At 43.3% G+C, this 20,482-nt stretch overlaps 2 protein-coding genes and 1 pseudogene across 2 annotated transcripts; 1 reads left to right on the top strand and 2 right to left on the bottom strand.

Annotated features, from left to right (window-relative positions):
* The first annotated feature begins 446 nt into the window (after positions 1 to 446).
* Positions 447 to 6,846, top strand: LOC135507790 (cyclin-dependent kinase 2-associated protein 2-like). The gene is made up of 5 exons (XM_064927451.1): positions 447 to 514; positions 1,315 to 1,472; positions 2,059 to 2,144; positions 4,701 to 4,821; positions 5,837 to 6,846. Exons 2-5 carry the CDS (start codon positions 1,418 to 1,420, stop codon positions 5,902 to 5,904), a joined length of 330 nt encoding a protein of 109 aa, XP_064783523.1. The 5' UTR covers positions 447 to 514; positions 1,315 to 1,417; the 3' UTR covers positions 5,905 to 6,846.
* A 2,261-nt stretch (positions 6,847 to 9,107) lies between these two features.
* On the bottom strand, positions 9,108 to 13,825 carry LOC135507792 (AH receptor-interacting protein-like; annotated as a pseudogene).
* Positions 13,826 to 15,083: 1,258 nt separating this feature from the next.
* LOC135507793 (transmembrane protein 134-like) lies at positions 15,084 to 18,184 on the bottom strand. The gene is made up of 8 exons (XM_064927452.1): positions 17,998 to 18,184; positions 16,913 to 17,178; positions 16,753 to 16,820; positions 16,531 to 16,617; positions 16,290 to 16,366; positions 15,804 to 15,848; positions 15,629 to 15,682; positions 15,084 to 15,440 (listed from the first exon to the last, which is right to left on the bottom strand). The coding sequence occupies exons 2-8, from the start codon at positions 17,123 to 17,125 to the stop codon at positions 15,358 to 15,360; spliced, it is 627 nt and encodes a 208-aa protein (XP_064783524.1). The 5' UTR covers positions 17,126 to 17,178; positions 17,998 to 18,184; the 3' UTR covers positions 15,084 to 15,357.
* Positions 18,185 to 20,482: the final 2,298 nt, after the last annotated feature.

The following is a 20,482-nucleotide window of genomic DNA, read 5'->3' on the forward strand; positions in this document are numbered from 1 at the left end:
GCCACTATTCATTGTTCTCTTCTATCTCTTGTCCAAGGTTAATGATGCAGTGTGTCCACTTCCAAGTCAACCATTTAGCAAATCAGCTTGTGTGGCCTTGGACAGTGATAGCCTGAAAACACTATACATTTTTTTTTACTAAACTGACAAGACCTCGTATCACTCTCTCAGATCACTCTCGCACGCACACGGACACATAGTTATATTACATTTATTTGGCAAACCTGGGGAAGAAGGGCCTTGATGTGGCATAATATAAAAAACATTTGGTTTATTGTATGATTGATGTTTCGGTTCAGGCAGTAACCTTATATGACCTACATGTTGACATGATGATCGACGAAGGCTCTGATAAATAGACATTTCCGCTCACCTGCCATTGATTTGTTTTTAGCCAATGACAACGCATCACTTTATGAATATTCAGTCAACGTTGCATCAATAATCACGCCCCTTTTCAGCAGGAGAAAGGAAGCTGCTTTTTCGACCTGGCTGAAAATCTTCCCCTAGAAAGGTACATTTCGAAAGCATTCCCCTTGACTGTTGTTTTCTATTACATGTTTTTAATGGCTACTGAGATACTTAAACCCATGGAACGCAAATGCATTATGTAATTACTTGCTACAATCTAACGTTATAGCTATTCACCTAGCTAGATACCGTTAGCTAGCAAGCCTGTTTCACACCGAATGCAAACCAGTCAGCAAACAGCTAGCGTTCTTGCTAAGTAGAGATTAACTAGCTATGAAATGCGCAGTGATCACCGAAGTCGTTGCAATTACAAGTTAGGTCACCCGCTAACTAGCTTTGTTTCTGTTAATTGGACTTTGTCTGAAGCGAGATGTCATCTCGTCGACCTTTGGTTCGGTAACTAGTTAGTTCGCTAACGTTAGCTTAGCTACCTAGCCAACGTTAGTACAGTCGTTTAACGATAGACTACGACCCGAGGAGGTACTGACGTAATGTGCAAAGTTGCTCGCTAAGCCGATGTGGAGAACAGGCACTGTTGTGACAAATGTTTGAAACCAGCTGGGCTTGTTCGATTACTAGCTAGCTAGGTAACCTAAGGTCTGGGTCGTTAAGCCATATATTTGCAAACGTCAGTGATCCACTGACAACATCATGACAGCCTGGTCCAAATCTGTACGAGTTAAACAACATACCTCAAATCATTGTCATGCCAAACCCAATTGGCCATACAGAACATTCAACATGACTTGCATAGTACAATCTATTCTGGACCAGGCTAGACTGACCATGTTGTTGATGAATGTCATACATGGCAAACATAACACCATTAATTTCTCTTTCTAGCTCTCAGGGGCCCAGCCCACCAGGAAAGCTGTATAAGCACAGGGTCGACGGGACGGACGGAAGCGGTGCGCCGTCGTACGGGGAGGTCCGTAGTGACAGCGCGATGAGCTACAAACCCATCGCCCCTGCTCCGTCCGGCTCCAACCACACCCCGCCAGGTTTCTGCCAACTGTCAATTGGTTCTTTAGTATCCACTATTATTGCTATCAAGGTTCTATAGATACACCCTCTACACTACCCATTGTTGGTTTGGTTTTCACCCATCTTACTGAACTCAACCCTACCACAGTGCAGTGGATTCCATTCAATAGATAAGACTAGCAGCCCTATTCCTGTGACCTGCCCAGGGAACAAACTACACATCAGCAACCAATCATATACTACCAACCATAATGTAACGATCCCTCTCACCTGAGAATGATTTATTTTTATTTAATTTTACCTTTATTTAACTCGGCAAGTCAGTTAAGAACAAAATCTTATTTTTAATGACGGCCTAGGAACAGTGGGTTAACTGCCTTGTTCAGGGGCAGAAGGACAGCTTTTTACCTTGTCAGCTCGGGGATTCGATCTTGCAACCTTTTGGTTACTAGTCCAACGCTCTAACCACTAGGCTACCTGCCGCCCCAGAATGAATGCGCCACCGATACCACGCAGCATTTATGCCCCTGCCTTCCATTTTAAAGATGATAACTAGTCATAGGGCGCTTCAGTGCGTCTGAATTCTGTCTTTCCTCTGCCTAGGCTCCAGTGTGCCCTCCCCCTCACTCCCCTCCAACTTCAGACCAGCGTTCAGTGATTTCGGCCCACCGTCGATGGGCTTCGTTCAGGTAGGACAGAACAGCCTGACCCTCAACGCTAACTGCTTTAACTAATGCCTATGATACTTTAGAGTCATGTTAAATATGTTATGTTATTCAGGGTATTTTATCAAACTTTATTGGTCACATACACATGGTTAGCAGATGCTAATGCGAGTGTAGCGAAATGCTTGTGCTTCTAGTTCTGACAATGCAGTAATATCTAATAAATTCACAACAACCTTATACACACAAATATAAGGGATGAATAAGGATATGTTCATATAAATATATGGATGAGCGATGGCCGTGCAGCATAGGCAAGATGCAGTAGATGGTATAGAGCAGTATATACATATGAGTTGAGTAATACATGTTATGTAAACATTAAAGTGGTGTTATTTAAAGTGACTAGTGATACCTTTGAGTCCATTTACTAAAGTGGCCAGAGAGAGAGGCTGCTGACAACATACAGACTCATATGTTAGTGATGGCTGTTTAACAGTCTGATGGCCTTGAGATAGCTGTTTTTGTCTCTCAGTCCCAGCTTTGATGCACCTGTACTGACATTGCGTTCTGGATGATAGCAGTGTGAACAGGCAGTAGCTCAGGTGGTTCTTGTCGATGATCTTTTTGGCCTGTGACATCGGATGCTGTAGGTGTCCTGGAGGGCAGGTAGTTTGCCCCCGGCGGTGCGTTGTGCAGACCTCACTATCCTCTAGAGAGCCTTGCGGTCGAGGGCAGTGCAATTGCCGTACCAGGCGGTGATACAGCCCGACAGGATGCTCTTGATTGTGCATTTGTAAAAATTTGAGGGTTTTAGGTGACAAGCCAAATTTCTTCAGCCTCCTGAGGATGAAGAGGTGCTGTTGCGCCTTCACCACGCTGTCTGTGTGTGTTTCCTACCTTCACCACCTGGGGGGTGGCCCGTCGGAAAGTCCAGGACCCAGTTGCACAGGGCCGGGTCGAGACCCAGGGTCTCGAGCTTAATGACGAGTTTGGAGGGTACTATGGTATTAAATGCTGAGCTGTAGTCAATGAACAGCATTCTTCCATAGATATTCCTCTTGTCCAGGTGGGATAGGGCAGTGTGCCGTGTGATGGCGATTGCATCGTCAGTGGATCTATTGGGGCCGTAAGCAAATTGGAGTGGGTCTAGGGTGCCTGGTAGGGTGGAGGTGATGTGCTCCTTGACTAGTCCCTCAAAGCACTTCATGATGACAGAAGTGAGTGCAATGGGGCGATTGTCGTTTAGTTACCTTAGCTTTCTTGGGAACAGCAACAATGGTGGCCATCTTGAAGCATGTGGTCACAGCAGACTGGGATCGGGATTGATTGAATATGTCTGTTAAAAACCAGCTGGTCTGCGCATGCTCTGAGGACGCGGCTAAGGATGCTGTCTGGGCCGGCAGCCTTGCGAGGGTTAACCCGTTTAAATGTTTTACTCACGTTGGCCACGGAGGAGGAGAACCCACAGGCTTTGGTAGCGGGTCGTGTCAGAGGCACTGTATTGTTCTCAAAGCGAGCAAAGAAGTTGTTTAATTTATCTGGGAGCAAGATGTTGATGTCCCCGACGGGGCTGGTTTTCTTTTTGTAATCCGTGACCCTGCCACATATGTCTCGTGTTTGAGCCGTTGAATTGCGACTACTTTGTCTATACTGATGCTTTGCTTGTTTGATTGCCTTGCGGAGGGAATAGCTGCACTGTTTGTGTTCGGCCATGTTTCCAGTCGCCTTGCCATGATTAAAAGCGGTGGTTAACCCTTTTAGTTTTGCGCAGATGCTGCCATCAATCCACAGTTTCTGGTGAGGAAATGTTTTAAGTCACAGTGGGTATGACATCTCAAATGCACTTGCTAATAAACTCGCTCACAGAGTCGGCGTATACATCAGTGTTGTTGTCTGAGGCTATCCGGAACATATCCCAGTCCACGTGATCGAAGCAATCCTGAAGCGCCGAGTCCGATTGATCAGACACGCGTTGTATTGACCGGAACACAGGCGTTTCCTGTTTTAGTTTCTGTGTATAGGCTGGGAGCAACAAAATGGAGTCATGGACAGATTTGCCAAAGGCAGGGGGGGGCTTTGTATGCATCGCGCGTAAAGTTAGTAGCAATGATCCAGAATGCTAGCAGCCCGCGTCGCGCATTCGATATGCTGATAGAATTTAAAAAGTCTCGTTCTCAGGTTAGCTTTGTTAAAATCCCCAGCTCCAAAAATGCAGCCTCGGGATGTATGGTTCCCAGTTTACAGAGTCCAGTGAAGTTCTTTCAGGGCCGACAAGGTATCTGCTTGGGTGGCATATACACGGCTGTGACTCTAATCAATAGGGTCCAGGTATCACTAACAACAAATACAAAGCAGATCATTACTGGTCGATTGAATTAAAATAGATTTGTTGGCGAGTGTTTATTTGTATAACTGTCACTTCGACATGGCAATTATCCCCCTGTATCTCTTCTCTTCTGTACGATATAAAGGGACTGTATCTTGCTCAGGATCAATTGGGATTTCTAGTTGTTTTTGCTGTCTTCCAGCATATGACCTTTGTCTCGTATCCCCCCTCTCTCACACACACACACGCAGCCAGTGAAAGTGTCTCAGGGCTCAACCTACAGCGAGCTGCTGTCAGTTATCGAGGAGATGAGTCGCGAGATCCGCCCCACCTACGCTGGGAGCAAGAGCGCCATGGAGAGGCTAAAGAGAGGTACTGCAGCCCGATCAACTGAACACCACAAATATCCACAAAGCTTGGAGCAAAGGTTGTGGTTGTATTGACAGGGTGTTTATCAGTATTCCATAGAGCTTACTTTCCTTTTCCTGAACCACGCTGCACATACCCAGCAAGCAGACAGTAAGCACTTGAATATTATATGCATAAACACAGCAACAAGAAATGAACATAAGGCAGTGGATGAAAGCAATGATCAATGTTGCATGGCAGCAGCAAAAATGGATCATAATAAAAGCCAAACTGTATATGTTAAGGCTTTCGGGCATTCAATAAAACCATTACCGAGCTCAGTCATCCAGTCAATCAATCATCAAAAAGTTTAAATCCACCAAGTTCAATTAGCAAAATAGCCAGTCCAATCAGACATTGTCCTTTTAAATCCAAAGATGCCTAAATTAGGCTCAGTTCAAATAATATTATGCTATGCACAAAATGAGAAATGGACAATTTGATGACTCCGATTTCACTTTAAAAAGGATACCAAAATTGTTAAACTTTTAAACCAGTGGTCTTTGGCATATATTTTTAAAGTGAAAAATCGGAGTCTCATCATAATTACATTACTGTGGAATTGCCCAAATGCAGGACACACAAAACTAGTACTTGGTGATTAAATGTAGTTCTAATTCTTCAGTATGTGAGGCTAGCAATCCCAAGGAAAATGTTTCTCTCATGAATAATTACTGCCGTAAATACTTTTCAATGAACCAAACAAACATTTCACCCATGCTTCTCACACCACGGCCATTTGGCTCTCGACTCACAGGGTTATCTGGGATCCTTGGGATGTCCCTAACCTTAACACATTTAAACTTCGATGGGGTGACAGAGGATCCCATCCCATAGGCCTACTTACTCCATATGAGTTTACATGGAAATACATGGATTTCAATTCACATTAAGGTTCAATGAGGAGACGGTATTTTTCTCCACACATGAAGTAAAAGTTCTAAATCCCAACTTGTGATGTTGTTCATCTGTCTTCTAGGTATCATTCATGCGAGGGCGCTGGTCAGGGAGTGTCTGGCGGAGACAGAGAGGAGCGCTCGCACATAACCCTTTGCAGAATCCCTCCATTCCCCCCCTTGTCTTTGTATAGGCCTCATCTATGTGTCCCGTCTTTATCCTGACTTTTTGTCTCCATTGCTCCACCGAACCTGTAACCTTTTTTCCCATATAGTTTCTCACATCGCCTATGGGGTGTGTTCAGAATGTGTAACACATTTTGCAGTTGTAGGACAGTTTGCTCTCAGAACATTCTGTAGCTTATTTGTTTCATAGGCATCACGAGGGGCTGGTAAATATTTTCTCATTTTGGTCTGTCCTGTTCAGTGGGGGAGAGGTGATAGTGCTGTACAATATTTGATAGATTTTTGAAAACTATGCCACAATGAAATGAGGTTGATACTCTGACTTTCTCTCTTAGCTGCTATACTGACACCACTCTACATCCAAAGGTTTAATTCCACATTGTTTTACAGTAAGCAACACTTAAGCCTTGTTCACACTGCAGGCCTTAATACTCAAATCAGCTTTGTTTTTCAAATCCGTTTTGGATTAATTCACTGTCCAAACGGCAAGTGACCAAATTTGGATTTGTTGACATGGCTATGCTACTTGTCATAGTAATGACAAATGTGTGCGTTCGTTCTTCCTATCACTCAGAAGTTATGTGGCAAGCTAAGGTGACAATGCCTGCAATGGATGTTCCCCAGTTTGCTTTGAATGTTCAAAATCATAGTGAAAAAAATCACACTTTTAAGCCGCCAAAGGATAAGGTAATCCAATTTTCAAAACAAGTATTGTTTGGCTAGCCACAGCAGTCAACTAACCAGGTAGCTGTTTATCCTTCTAGCACATTCACTAATTTGTTTGTGAACAACAAGCTAGTTAGTTACCACATATTCTTGCCACACCACGGTGGTTTGAAGTCATCCTATTCCATGTGTTTTTTGGCTGTTCAGACTGCAGGAAAAATACAATTTGAATCAGATATGCTATTTGATGTGAACAAGGCTTAACAGCATCTTGAAAATATCCGTTCTCTGTTCCACATGCTTCCACCCTACACACATTTTCTGCTGTCATGGCACCCTCTATCTGCCACATACAGTCAAGCTTTCCTTGCCCTTCATCCTCCACCCAATTAACTATTACCTCCACCCTACACACCTGAAATCAGTTTTGTTAGTATGGCAATTTTGTAAACCCAATTTTTGCAGTTCTGTACTTGAATTGAATGAAATTAAAAGTTAGAAAAGTTTTCCAATTAAAAAAGTGAGTGTTTTTCATTTGTATCTAGTGCACAGGAGGTTGGTGGCACCTTTAACTGGGGAGGTAATGTCTGGGATAGTATCAAACATGATTTCCATGCGTTTGATTTTCATTTTGTTTTTTTTGTTCCAGCCATTTATCAGCTGTCCTCCCCTCAGTAGCCTTCTGTGATGTAGCTCCTATAGAAAGTCTACACACCCTTGAACCTTTTTACATTTGTTTGTCAGGGCCTCAGTTTTTCATTTTAAGGATCTAAACGACATACTCCACATTTAAGGAACATTTTTGTGTGAAGAAAAATAAGTCTCCACCCAAGTTAATACTTGGTGAAGCATATTTGTCAGCAGTTAAAGCTGTGAGTCTGTTGGTATAGGTCTCTACCAACTTTGCTCACCTAGGTTTGACAATGTTTGACCATTCTTAACAACTGTTCAAGTTCATGGACAGATCTTCAAGTTATGCCACAAATTTTAGATTGGATTTAGGTCGCGGCTCTGACTGGGCCAGTTGAGGACTTTACCTTGTTATTCCTTAGCCACTCCACAGTAGCTTTGGCTATGGGCTTCAGGTCGTTGTCATGCTGAAAGGTGAACTTCCGTTCCAGTTTCAGCTGGTTTTCCTCAAGGACTTTTCTGTACATAGTTTCCCTTCATTTTCTATTCTATCCTGATAAGTCCCTGGCGATTAGAAATATCCCAATAACATGATGCTGCGCAAAATGTAACACTTGGCATTTCGGCCAAAAAGTAAAATTTGTTTAATCAGACCACAAAACCTTTTGCTACAGAATCTCCTGAGTGTTTTTTGCATACTTAAACCGATTCATGGTGGGCTTCCTTGCCACCCTACATCACATTTGTGGAAGGCTTGAGTAAATCACAAGCACACTGACCAGTCTTGGCCGTAAGTCTGCTCTTTCAAAGTTGCCATCAGACTTGGTAGCCCCTGCTCAGTCATCCAGATTGGAGGGCAGTCTAGGTGGTGCTATACACCTTTCACTTCGTCTTGACCGTGCTCCAAGGGATATTCAAGGCCTTTGAAATCTTTTTATACTCATCCTCTGATCTGTCCCGGGGTTCTTTTGAAAGGTCATGGTTGAGCGTTTGCTTTGCAATTCATTACCCAACAGAGGGAACGAACTGGAACTGCTAAATGTATCCTGAAATCCTGTGAATCACTACAATTTAACACAGGTGGAGGCCAATTAACTTGGTGTGTCTTAAGGTGTTACACTGGAGCTAATTTAGGATTGCTATCCAACCAAGCTATTTAAGTTTAGGAAAAAAAAAAAAACTTTTTCACTTGGAAGTTGTGGGGTAGAATGCAAAGACAGATCATTGTTAATACATTTACATTCCAGGCTATAAGGCAACAAAAGGTGATCATTTTAAAAGGGAGTGTGGACTTTCTATAAGCACTGTGTGGAGATTTGGTGAACGCTTTGCACAATGAGGCCTAAGTAAGTGCGGGTGAGTGTGTTCATAAGCAAACATTGGGTATCATTACGAAAACACACCAGTAAGAGTTCCACCTCTTATTTGGCTTCTCAGTCATTACATGGCAGCAAAAAGCATTCGCTGTCCCGTCGTAGACATTTTATAGGAAGCATAATAAGTAGCCTGGTTAAACCAGGTTGAACACTGCTTACCAATGAAATCAATGTTGAGTGTAGTGTTTTTTGTACTCTTACTTTTATAAAGTGGAGCCTTCACCATATTGCCTTCCCCTATCCAGTCCTTTCAGTTTGTTGAACACAGACCGGGAAGGAGCTAGGGGCCAAAATGGTCACTATCCTAAACTACACTCACTGAAGCCAGTGACTTGGCAAATCATTAGCTCTGTTCGACTGACCAAAAGGCAAGTGGGGTGGTGTTTGAGTTGAGGGCAAGAGTGTCCATTACAAATGTTCTAGCTTAAAATATACAGGACCACAAAGACAAATTAGCAAATGAAATGTAATACAGTAATAATAACATAGATACAAGTGAAGATAAAAGTAATTAACTTTAATAGACATATTGAACATTAATAGGGTTAAATAAGGGGTGAACAAGAGGGAAATGGTGGAGACTGCTCTAGTGTCCATAAATATATATCTGGTGATTGTCTCCGAAGTTGATGTCCCAGTCATACTGCCAGAAGTGGAGGATCTCCTGCGTATTCCTGTACTTTTGCAGCATGTGTGTGTGATGTAACTGGCTGTTTGCGTAGCGTTTGCGGTAGGGGAAAGCTGAACTTTGAAGGTCTGTTGAGGGTAGATGTGTGTGGGTGTGTAATGTCGTTCTATAAAAGATAAAAGTGAATCTAGAAAGATAATGTGCCATGTGCACCGCGAAAGTGATGTTTCATGGGGTAAGTGAATATGGCTTTGATGTGTGGATAAAACTAAACGTGTCATTGTGTCCACAACTGTTCTTCCTCTTCTTTATAACAAGAATAATGGTCTTCTTAATTCAGCCCTAAAAGGAGTGCATAACAGTTTTAGACATTCAAAAAGAACATTACCTAATTAGTAATTCAACACTAAGGGGTAATTACTGCCAATTTAAAAAGACAATTAGTGTGAAGACACATGATCATTCATTTCACTAGTAAAATAAAGTAAACATTTTCTTCACACCAGGTAATTTGCTCCTAGATTTGGGGAAAACACTCATAGCATTCATGTATGAGTGCTAATATAGATTAATTTGGGCCTTTTTTATTTTAGGGGGGAGGGGGGCTGATCCTAGATAAGCACTGCTACTCTAAGATGCTGTTTTAATATGGGCCCAGATTTGAAGAAACTTCTAGAAGGTACTCGGCTACTCACCATGGTAGCGGTGGCCAGGGCGTTGCTGTCATAGCTGAACAGACTCTTGTAGCGGCCCTTCTCCTTGGAGCGGATCCTCTCCCACACGGCCCTCAGCTCCTTAGCCACCGAGAGCCCCAGCGACGGGTCCAGCTCCACCACCTTGGCAAAATCCGCCCGCGCCTCCGTCTCATTCCACACTGCCGCGTGGGCCTTGGCCCGCTTGAAGTAGGCCTTCATGTTGTCTGCGGGGGTGAGAGGTAAGAGTGTCAATGGGAAAGAGGCTGGTGTGAGCAGCTGGTAGTAAGCAATAAAAATTCAAAAGGACTTGTCATTCACTTGCAACAGGCCTGCTGTAGACAAAACAGAACAGCAAAAGTAACAAATGTTTATTTTTTAAAGGGATTGCCTTAAGTAATGACAAATTACACATTTGCTTTCAGAGCATAGCCTACTGTTATGTAAATTCAGCATATTCACTTGATCCTAGGGCAGGGCTACACCTGAATGTATTCAGAAGTTTGTGAATCACCCTCGTATTTGGAGATGATGGAGGAGCAGTGGTCCAGCACCTCATAGTCCTGACCCTGGACCAGCTGACACTGGCAGTAGTTCAGCATCAGGGGCGTGATCATGAGGTCCAGCTTGATCCAGCCCTCATCGCCCGGACGCTCCTGATTGGAGGAGGGGCAAAGGATGGGGAGGAGTTAGAAGACTAGCCACTTATTTAGTAGGGTTAAGACGTTCTATAGACAGGGAATGCATAGATCTCATTTGACGCGCAGAATGGCTAGTTAACTAAATGAAAAGTATTTGTCCACAGTGCTCTAAATGTTACCCTGTTAAATGCCAAAAAAAAGCAAGGTTTGAAGTCAAATCTTTACCTTCATCTGCAGATTCTTTAGACAGGCGATGGCATTGTGGTACTTCTCGGCCGCCTCCTTCACGTTGCCCTTCATGTACAGGGCGTTACCTTCCACGTGGATCTGATGCGCCACCTCCAGCTTCTCCTCGTCCGTCATCGCCCAGATATCCAGTCTGAACGAGCCGGGCGTCAACCTGGGAGAGGCGTCAATCATATTATTCAATCAAAATGAATTTACGCAGTGAAATGACAATGGCATGAGTGCTGCTTGGGTGATAAAAGGGTTAGAAAACATTTTGATGAAGCGCTTTTAACAGAACCAGTTGTCACAAAGTGCTTTTACTATAACCAGGCCTAGACCCCCAAAGAGCAAGCAGTGGCAAAGGGAAAAACTCTTGAGGACATACACTTTGAAAGGAAGGGTGCCATCCTCCTCTTGATGTCGTGGTAGAAGTTCAGAGTTCATATAACCATCTAGGCGAGACAGATGTCGATTTTACTTAGAGCAAAGCACCATGAGTGCTTGGGGCACTAAGAAATAAGCAATAGCAAGAAAAATTCCCTGGATGGAAAAACTTGAGGAGCCAGACTCAGCACAGTGTGCTTGAACCCCTAATGGAGAATAAATAAGGCCCCCCCCTCACCTCCATGAGCTCCAGGGTGAAGACCAGGGGCTGAGGGTTGGCCTGGAGCTGGTCCAGGTCACAGTGGCCCAGGGAGTGGTGTGTGTGGATTTGAGCGATGCCACAGCAGTGTCTCTGGCCCTCCAGGGGGTCCTTCCCTGCGCTGATGTTCCTCAGGGACTGGGACACCAGCGGGTACAGGGCTGTGTGCTGTAGGGAGAGAGGGAAAGAGGATGGTTACATTATTCACTGGGACAAATTGAGGGACTGGTGGATTTTAAAGTACAATTAATACAATTCTCTGAAACAACAAAACGTATTGACAAACCCTGTCAAATTCCATAACAATCTATGTTTTTGCCACCAATTGTATGTCTGTGGGTGTGTGCACAAAAGTAACAGTCTCTAATCCATCCACATCAACCATGTTAAGTTGGGCGACCCGCCTTGACGTCACATGTGAAATCTGCCACTTCTCCCTCCCTCATGGTGGCAATGACTCGCTCCCACACGGCCAGCTTGAACTTCTTTCCCAAGATGAGTTCCATGGGCTTGCTCCGGCCCCCCATGGTCCTGGAGTCATCCAGCACCGTGCCATCACACAGGCTGGAGCGTTAGTGGAATATCACCTGTTGGAAAATTGTAGGGGGGGGGGTAGAATGGAGAACTGGTATTACACAAGTGAATAAATAATGTAATACACTGAAAAATATAAACGCAACATGTAAAGTGTTGGTCCCATGTTTCATGAGCTGAAATAAAAAGATCACAGAAATGTTCCATACGCACAAGGTCTTGACCGGACTGCAGTTAGGCTTCGTAACAGACTTCAGTGGGACAATGCTCACCTTAGATGGCCACTGGTACGCTTGAGAAGTGTACTCTTCACAGATGAATCCCGGTTTCAACAGTACTGGGCAGATGGCAGAAAGCATGTCTTACGTTGTGTGGGCGAGCGGTTTGCTGATGCCAACGTTGTGAACAGAGTGGGCCATGGCAGCGGTGGGGTTATGGTATGGGGCAGGCATAAGCTACGGACATCAAATACAATTGCATTTTATCGATGGTAATTTGAACACACAGAGATACTGTGACAAGATCATGATGCCCATTGTTCTGCCATTCATCTGCCGCCATCACCTCATATTTCAGCATGATAATGCACAGCACCATGTCGCAAGGATCTGCAAACTATTCATAGAAGCTGAAAATGTTCCAGTTCTTCCATTGCCTGCATACTCAGACATTTCACTCATTGAGCATGTTTGGGATGCTCTGGATCGACGTGTATGATAGTGTGTTCCAGTTCCCGCCAATATCCAGCAATTTCGCACAGCCATTGAAGAGGGGTGGGATAATATTCCACAATCAACAGCCTGATCAACACTATGCGAAGGTGGCGTGTCGCACTGCATGAGGCAAATGGTGATCACACCAGATACGGAATGCTTTTCTGATCTACAACCCTACTTTTTTTTTTAAGGCACCTGTGACCAACATATGGATATCTGTATTCCCATTCATTTGAGATTCATACATTTGTCCCGAATGTATTTATTTAAATTGACTGGATTTCCTTATATGAACTGAAACTCAGTCAAATCTTTAAAAATGTTGCATGTTGCGTTTATATTTTTGTTCAGTGTACATGTCATACATTGTATTGATGAAACAGAGTTTGTTCTATTTAGTAACAGTAAAAGTTGTAGTTTCTACATAATCACTTCCCAACAGGCTGAACATTATTATATACAAAAGTTGGACAATAAATGCTGATAGCGTGAGCTTGTAAAAGGTTTAAAATGCAGGTCTTCCACATATTAAAAGACCCCATATCAAACGAAATTCGATATTTTTTATCAACAGGCAGAGGCACAAATTCACACTGATTATCCAACAATACGGTCGATCTTGCCGACTATCCAATTAAAACGTAGTAGTAATGTTTACAAGTTGACGGACATCCCCACCGACCAATAAGAGAGACGAAAATCAATGAAGACTTGTCCATCCTGTAAAAGCACCGCCCTCTTACAGTACCACCAAAAAAACTCCAATAATTACATATTGGCTGATAATTGTTATTTACAGAAATTCTGGTAGACAGAGTTATAGTTGAACTAAAATAAGGTAAAGTATATATCACCTCAGAACATGTCAAACCTCGATAATTTCGCTCCATGCTAATGTTAGCAGCTAGCTAGCGAATAATGCTAATCCGTTTAGCCAGCACTACACATACAAAACTACCCTTTGAACGTGGATTAAATTCACTATTTTATAACTCACATTGGTCCCATCAGGAAACGTTGAAAGCTCGCCTTTGCCTGGACTGACCACCTTCTTCTGAATGCCTTCTGCGAGTAGCTTGATAGCCAGTTCCTCCATCCTTGTTTCCCCCGAGTGTCAAGCCGACTGCTTTTCTTCGGGAGAGCTCGCGAGAAATCGACACATCGATTGACGTCACTGCTGACGCCTTGGGACCCTCTACCATTTGAATCAAATCAAATTGTATAGGTCACATACACAAGGCTTGCAAGCAATGTTATTGCGGGTATAGCGAAATGCTTGTGCCTCTAGTTCCGACAGTGCAGCAATATCTAACAATTCCACCACAAATATTTGAAGAATGGAATAAGAATATATAACTATACGGATGAGCAATGTCAGAGCGGCATAGGCTAAGATGCAGTAGATAGTATAGAATACAGTATATACATGAGACTAGTAATGCACGACATGTAAACATTATTAAAGTGCCATTATTAAAGTGACCAGTGTTCCATTTATTAAAGTGGCCAGTGATTACAAGTCTGTATGGAGGCAGCAGCCTCACTGCGCTAGTGATGGCTGTTTAACAGTCTGAGACTTTGAGATAGAAGCTGTTTTTCTGTCTCTCGGTCTCAGCTTTGATGCACATGTGCTGATCTTGCCTTCTGGATGGTAGCGGGGTGAACAGGCTGTGGCTCGGGTGGTTGTTGTCCTTGATATTTTCGTCCTTCCTGTAACATCGGATGCTATAGGTGTCCTAGAGGGCAGGTAGTTTACCCTCAGTGGTGCGTTGTGCAGACCGCACCACCCTGTGGTTGTGGGCGGTGCAGTTGCCGTACCTGGCGATGATACAGCCCGACAGGATGCTCTCATTTGTGCATCTAAAAGTTTGTAAGGGTTTTAGGTGACAAGCTGTTGCGCCTTCTTCACCACACTGTCTGTGTGGATGGACCATTTCAATGTCAGTGATATGTACACAGAGGAAATAAAAACTTTCCATCTTCTCCATTGCTGTCCCATCAATGTGGATGGGTGGTGCTCCCTCTGCTGTTTCCTGAAGTCCACAATCATGAAAATGTGATTGTCCGTTGATAATTTTTCTCCACTCCTCTCTAACATTGATGTGGTTAAGTTTTCCCTACCCACCAACATTATGCTTTTCAAATGCTTATTGTTCCAAAAGTAGCCAAAACACTGCATATAGGATACTCTTGCACTCAGATGTGATGATCTATACACAAGCGAAAACACTCATCATGCCAGTCATTAACATCTTGGGGATGTGGCCCCACCAAACACATCAGAGAAATACCTAATACTTTCGGCACCGACCGCATCACAGCAGTCCTAAAATTCCCATGCAGTTTATTCCAACACCAGCGCTACTAGCAAACACTGACTCATGGAGACCTTTTAAAAGTAATATACAAAAAACAGGTTTATTGTAGTTTCACAGTCACTATTTACTCACGAGACATGACAAACACCAGCAGGGCAAATCAGACTCCTTCTCTTCCATACAGGATGTGCAAGAAGCTTATCGAGGCACGAAGTGGTTGAGTTTGTAGTAGTGGTCAGTATAAAGACAGGGTAAAAAGGTTTTACATGATAAGAAAAAACATCTGTTACATAATTGAAAAAAGTACAATCTCAAAATTTGACAAAAAAAGGTATAGTGCAATGGGTCATTTTTCAAAATAGGGCAAGTAGAAGAACTTGAAGCCTCGTCTTCCCCGAACCGCACAACTGATGTAAATCACATGGTACACTGAGGGAAAAGGAGAGAAAACAATTACCACACTGTTTTAATCATTTCTGTAGTAAACATATGAAGCCATAGTAATGCACATGTAAACTGTGAAGCTTTTATAATGCCTGTGTGTATTTAATCTGCAGATTACTTTTATCAACATAGTGATAAGTCATAACCAAGTCAAGGTAAAGAACACTATATACCCCCAGGAATAAAGAGAAGAAATCCAGGTATGAAGAAAATGGCACTTGAGACACCTGTGGGAAACATCAAAGATACCATGTCAAAGCCCACAGTAAAAGACTACCAACAACCAAGAATACAGACATCTTCACTGATATGTGACAACACCCCACATTCACTGAATTTCTTTCTTACCTGCATCCGGATTCAATTGTATTACGACACCAGTGAAAATGAGAGCTGAGAGAAAGAAAACATGGACATTTAATGAAAAGGCAATATCTCAAGATAACTAACAATAGATATGAGAACACAAGAGGAATTATTCAGAGACAAAGTTCAGTGCCATGAATACATCACAATGGCTGACAATGGGTGATAAAAAAACAAGACATTTCTATAAAATATAAACCGCCGTACACAAACTAAATGTTAGACTGCAGTGTTTCCCAACCAATTCCTGGGCTGTGTGCACATTTTTTCCCCCGAGCCTAGTAATAACACACAGGATTCAATGTATCAGCAAGCCTTTGGTTAGTTGAATCAAGTCTTGTTAGTGCCGGGCTGGTACAAAAATTGTTACCACTTGCGCGTTCCCCCAGGAATGGATTGGTGAAAAACACTGTTGGAGGAGAATCACAGGAGATGTTTTTTTCTTTCAGCAGAGATGGCGTGACTTACCAACTCCAGTGATGAGGAGAAGGAATGAGGAGAGGACCACTCTTCGGTTCTTCTTCACCAGAGGGTGAGACGTCCACCTGAGGAAAACATCAGGGTTTTCATCAGTCATTGTGGGTGTTTGGGAGTGTGTGTGAGTACATCCTTGATCTTATGTAATATTGTGGGCATGGTTCAGTGTAATGCATTCTTGTGAATGACTATTTGTGTGTGTGTGTGTGTGTGTGTGTGCGTGGTCAATTACCCGCAGCAGTGTGCAGAGAGCTGGGTGACAGAACTCAAAGTGCTGAACGACCACTGGGAGCTGCAGTAAGACAGAGTCGCAGGATCACTGAGAGGGAAAAAATTGAAAGTTGAACATCTTTATTGATATCATAGAAAATAAGGAACACACATTTACATTTGAGGGTGCCATTCTCATCTAGGTAATGCCAGATGCAATCACAACATGCCAATGAAGACCAACCTGATTTTGAAGAAGTTATTGAAAGAGGAATTGCCACTGCTGCCCAAGACATCTTCATTTTCCAGATTCTGTGCGAGCAGCGAGAAAGAGAAAAATGTTAGGTCACCACCACACAACATCACTCCCTGATATCACTTCTATGTGTATGATGGGGCATCACCTGGTACTTCAGACTGCTGCTGTGGTCGGGGGAGCCAGCCACAGTGGAGGGTGAGTGAGTCTGGGGTTTGGCAAAGGAGAGGGTACCGAACGTCATCTCTCCCCCCTCTCTGTCTTTCTCTCTGCCCTTCCATCCTTCCTTGTCTCCATCAGACACCCCTTCATCCTCCCCCTCCAGCACAAACGCGTCATCGATGCTGAACTTCGTTTCCATAGCTGGCGTTTGCCAATACGCTCACACCTTGCCGCTGCTTTGGTTGATATACACTGTGGGTTGAGGAGGAAATTGAGCAAACAATGGAAATAAAATCAAATGTACAAAAGCAGATTTTCTATCCAAGGGCCATATATGTGATGCGGCAGGGTAGCCTAGTGGTTAGAGTGTTGGACTAGTAACCGGGAGGTTGCAAGTTCAAACCCCCTGACAAGGTACAAATCTGTTATTGAAAATAAGAATTTGTTCTTAACTGACTTGCCTGGATAAATAAAGGTAAAATAAAAATGTGGATGTCAACATAGGGCTCTGAACTAGGCTAAACTAATAGCTATAGTTAAGTGGACTCGTCTTGTGTTAGCAGTTCGACATGTGTGATATCATATAGCCAGCCTTTGGGTTAATGATTAACCACATTGATGCTTCAGCTGCATGTCGTTTTCCAACAAAGAACATTTGTTTTTTTTCCTTTCGTAGTTGTAACATTCATCTGAATAAAACAGATCTTGCGAAAATCTTTGATAAACCAAATTGTTTACAACTCCATCTCCACTGTACCCTCTCACCCTGCGACTTGCAAACGCGTCTTTCGTAGATAAAGGACATTAAGCTGCATAACGTTACTTGTAACGTTATCCGGTTGAAACACGTTAGCTAAGTGGTAGAAACAACATAAACAAAGAGCGTTGCTAACTAATAAACACAAATGCGTTTACATCGTTAACGTACATTATTATCTGAAGCTCTTTATGAGATAATTATTGTAAACATTTAAAAGCAACTTTTAAATAGCTACTTTAGCTGTTATGTCTACATGGTTTGGTAGCACTGCTCCGCTAACGGCTAGTAAATTATATAAGGAATAAACTTACTCTCTTTTTCAGGCGATTTAAGTTTAATTTCACGTTTCCATGTGCATGTTCACATAATTACATTATTTGCTGTAAGCCTTTGTTTGTAATATGTCATACTAATCAATACTGCCTGCAAAAGCTTCCCAAAACTTTAGACTTTACTTATGCATCCGGTTTCCGATTGGACATAACTGAGTGAAACGGTTTCGGATTCGAATACGCCCAAATGAAAAGGCTCTACTAATCGATCGTTGCCTTGCAATCTCGATTTATCACGTACTAAATAAGGCAAAACAAAGTATTATCCATAAAATAACACGAATGTTCATTTTCATTCGTTCATGTTATGTTTATAGCATCACAACAAGCGGCACACAGAAATATTATATTGATGCATATTTGTAAAAAGTTGACCTTATCAATGTTAATCAAGATGAATACACATAACTATTAAAAAATACAAAGATAAACTATACTGAACAGAAATATAAATGCAACATGCAATAATTTCAAAGATTTACAGTTAAAGTTCACATAAGGAAATCAGTCAATTTAAATAAATTAATTTTGCCCTAAATTGTACTACACCGGCTCCGACGCTCGTCGGATGTGGCAGGGCATGCACACTATTACAGACTACAAAGGGAAGAACTGCCGAGAGCTGCCCAGTGACACGAGCCTACCAGACAAGCTAAATTACTTATATGCTCGCTTCGAGGCAAGTAACACTGAAACATGCATGAGAGCATCAGCTGTTCCGGACGACTGTGTGATCACGCGCTCCACAGCCAATGTGAGTAAGACCTTTAAACAGGTCAACATTCACAAGGCCCCTGGGCCAGACAGATTACCAGGATGTTTATTCCAAGCATGCACTGACCAATTGGCATGTGTCTTCACTGACATTTTCAACTTCTCCCTGTCCGAGTCTGTAATACCAACATGTTTCAAGCAGACCACCATAGTCCCTGTGCCCAAGAACACTAAGGTAAGCTGGCTAAATGACTACCGACCCGAAGCACTCACATCTGTAGTCGTGAATGCGTTGAAAGGCTGGTCATGGCTCACATCAACACCATTATCCCAGAAACCCTAGACCCACTCCAATTTGCATACCGCACCAACACATGATGATGCTATCTCTAGATGATGCAATCTCTATTGCACTCCACATTGCCCTTTCCCACCTGGACAAAAGGAACACCTATGTGAGAACGCTATTCATTGACTACAGCTCAGCGTTGAACACCATAGTGCCCTCAAAGCTCATCACTAAGTTAAGGACCCTGGGACTAAACACCTCCGTCTGCAAATGGATCCTGGACTTCCTGACGGGCCGCCTCCAGGTGGTAAAAGTAGGTAACAACACACCCGCCACGCTAATCCTCAACACGGGGCCCCCTCAGGGGTGCGTGCTCAGTCCCCTCCTGTACTCCCTGTTCACTCATGACTGCACGGCCAGGGACGACTCTAACACCATCATTAAGTTTGCTGATGACACAACAGTGGTAGGCCTGATCACCGACAACGATGAGACAGCCTATATTGAGGAGGTCAGAGACTTGACTGTGTGGTACAAGGACAACAACCTCTCCCTCAACGTGATCAAGACAAAGGAGATGATTGTGGACTACAGGAAAAGGAGGACCGAGCACGCCCCCATTCTCATCGACGGGGCTGTAGTGGTGCAGGTTGACAGCTTCAAGTTCCTTGGCGTCCACATCACCAACAAACTAACATGATTCAAGCACACCAAGACAGTCGTGAAGAGGGCAAGACAAAACCTATTCCCCCTCAGGAGACTGAAAAGATTTGGCATGGGATCTCAGATCCTCAAACGGTTCTACAGCTGCACCATCGAGAACATCCTGATGGGTTGCATCACTGTCTGGTATGGCAACTGCTCGTCCTCCTACCGCAAGGCACTACAGAGGGTAGTGCGTATGGCCCAGTACATCACCGGGGTCAAGCTTCCTGCTCGGACCTCTATACCAGGCGGTGTCAGAGGAAGGCCCTAAAAATTGTCAAAGACTCCAGCCACCCCAGACTGTCCCCTCTGCTACTGCAAGGCAAGTGGTAACGGAGCGCCAAGTCCATTAAGCTTCTTAACAGCTTCTACCCCCAAGCCATAAGACTCTTAATCAGCTAATCAAATGGCTAACCAGACTTTTGCATTGCCCTTCCCCCCCACTCTGTTGCTCCTCTCTGTTATTATCTTTGCATAGTCACTTTAATAACTCTACCTACATGTACATAATTACCTCAAAGTCGGTGCCCATTGACTCTGTACTGGTACCCCCTGTATATAGCCCCGGTATTGTTATTTACTGCTGCTCTTTAATTATTTGTTTTTCTTATAACTTTTTTCCCGGTATTTTCTTAAAACTGCATTGTTGGTTAAGAGCTTGTAAGTAAGCATTTCACTGTACACCTGTTGTATTCTGAGCATGTGACAAATAACATTTGGTTTGATATGATCTATGAATTTCACATGACTGGGAAT

Source organism: Oncorhynchus masou, chromosome 21 (assembly GCF_036934945.1).
Source record: "Oncorhynchus masou masou isolate Uvic2021 chromosome 21, UVic_Omas_1.1, whole genome shotgun sequence".
In the NCBI taxonomy this organism is placed as follows: domain Eukaryota; kingdom Metazoa; phylum Chordata; class Actinopteri; order Salmoniformes; family Salmonidae; genus Oncorhynchus; species Oncorhynchus masou.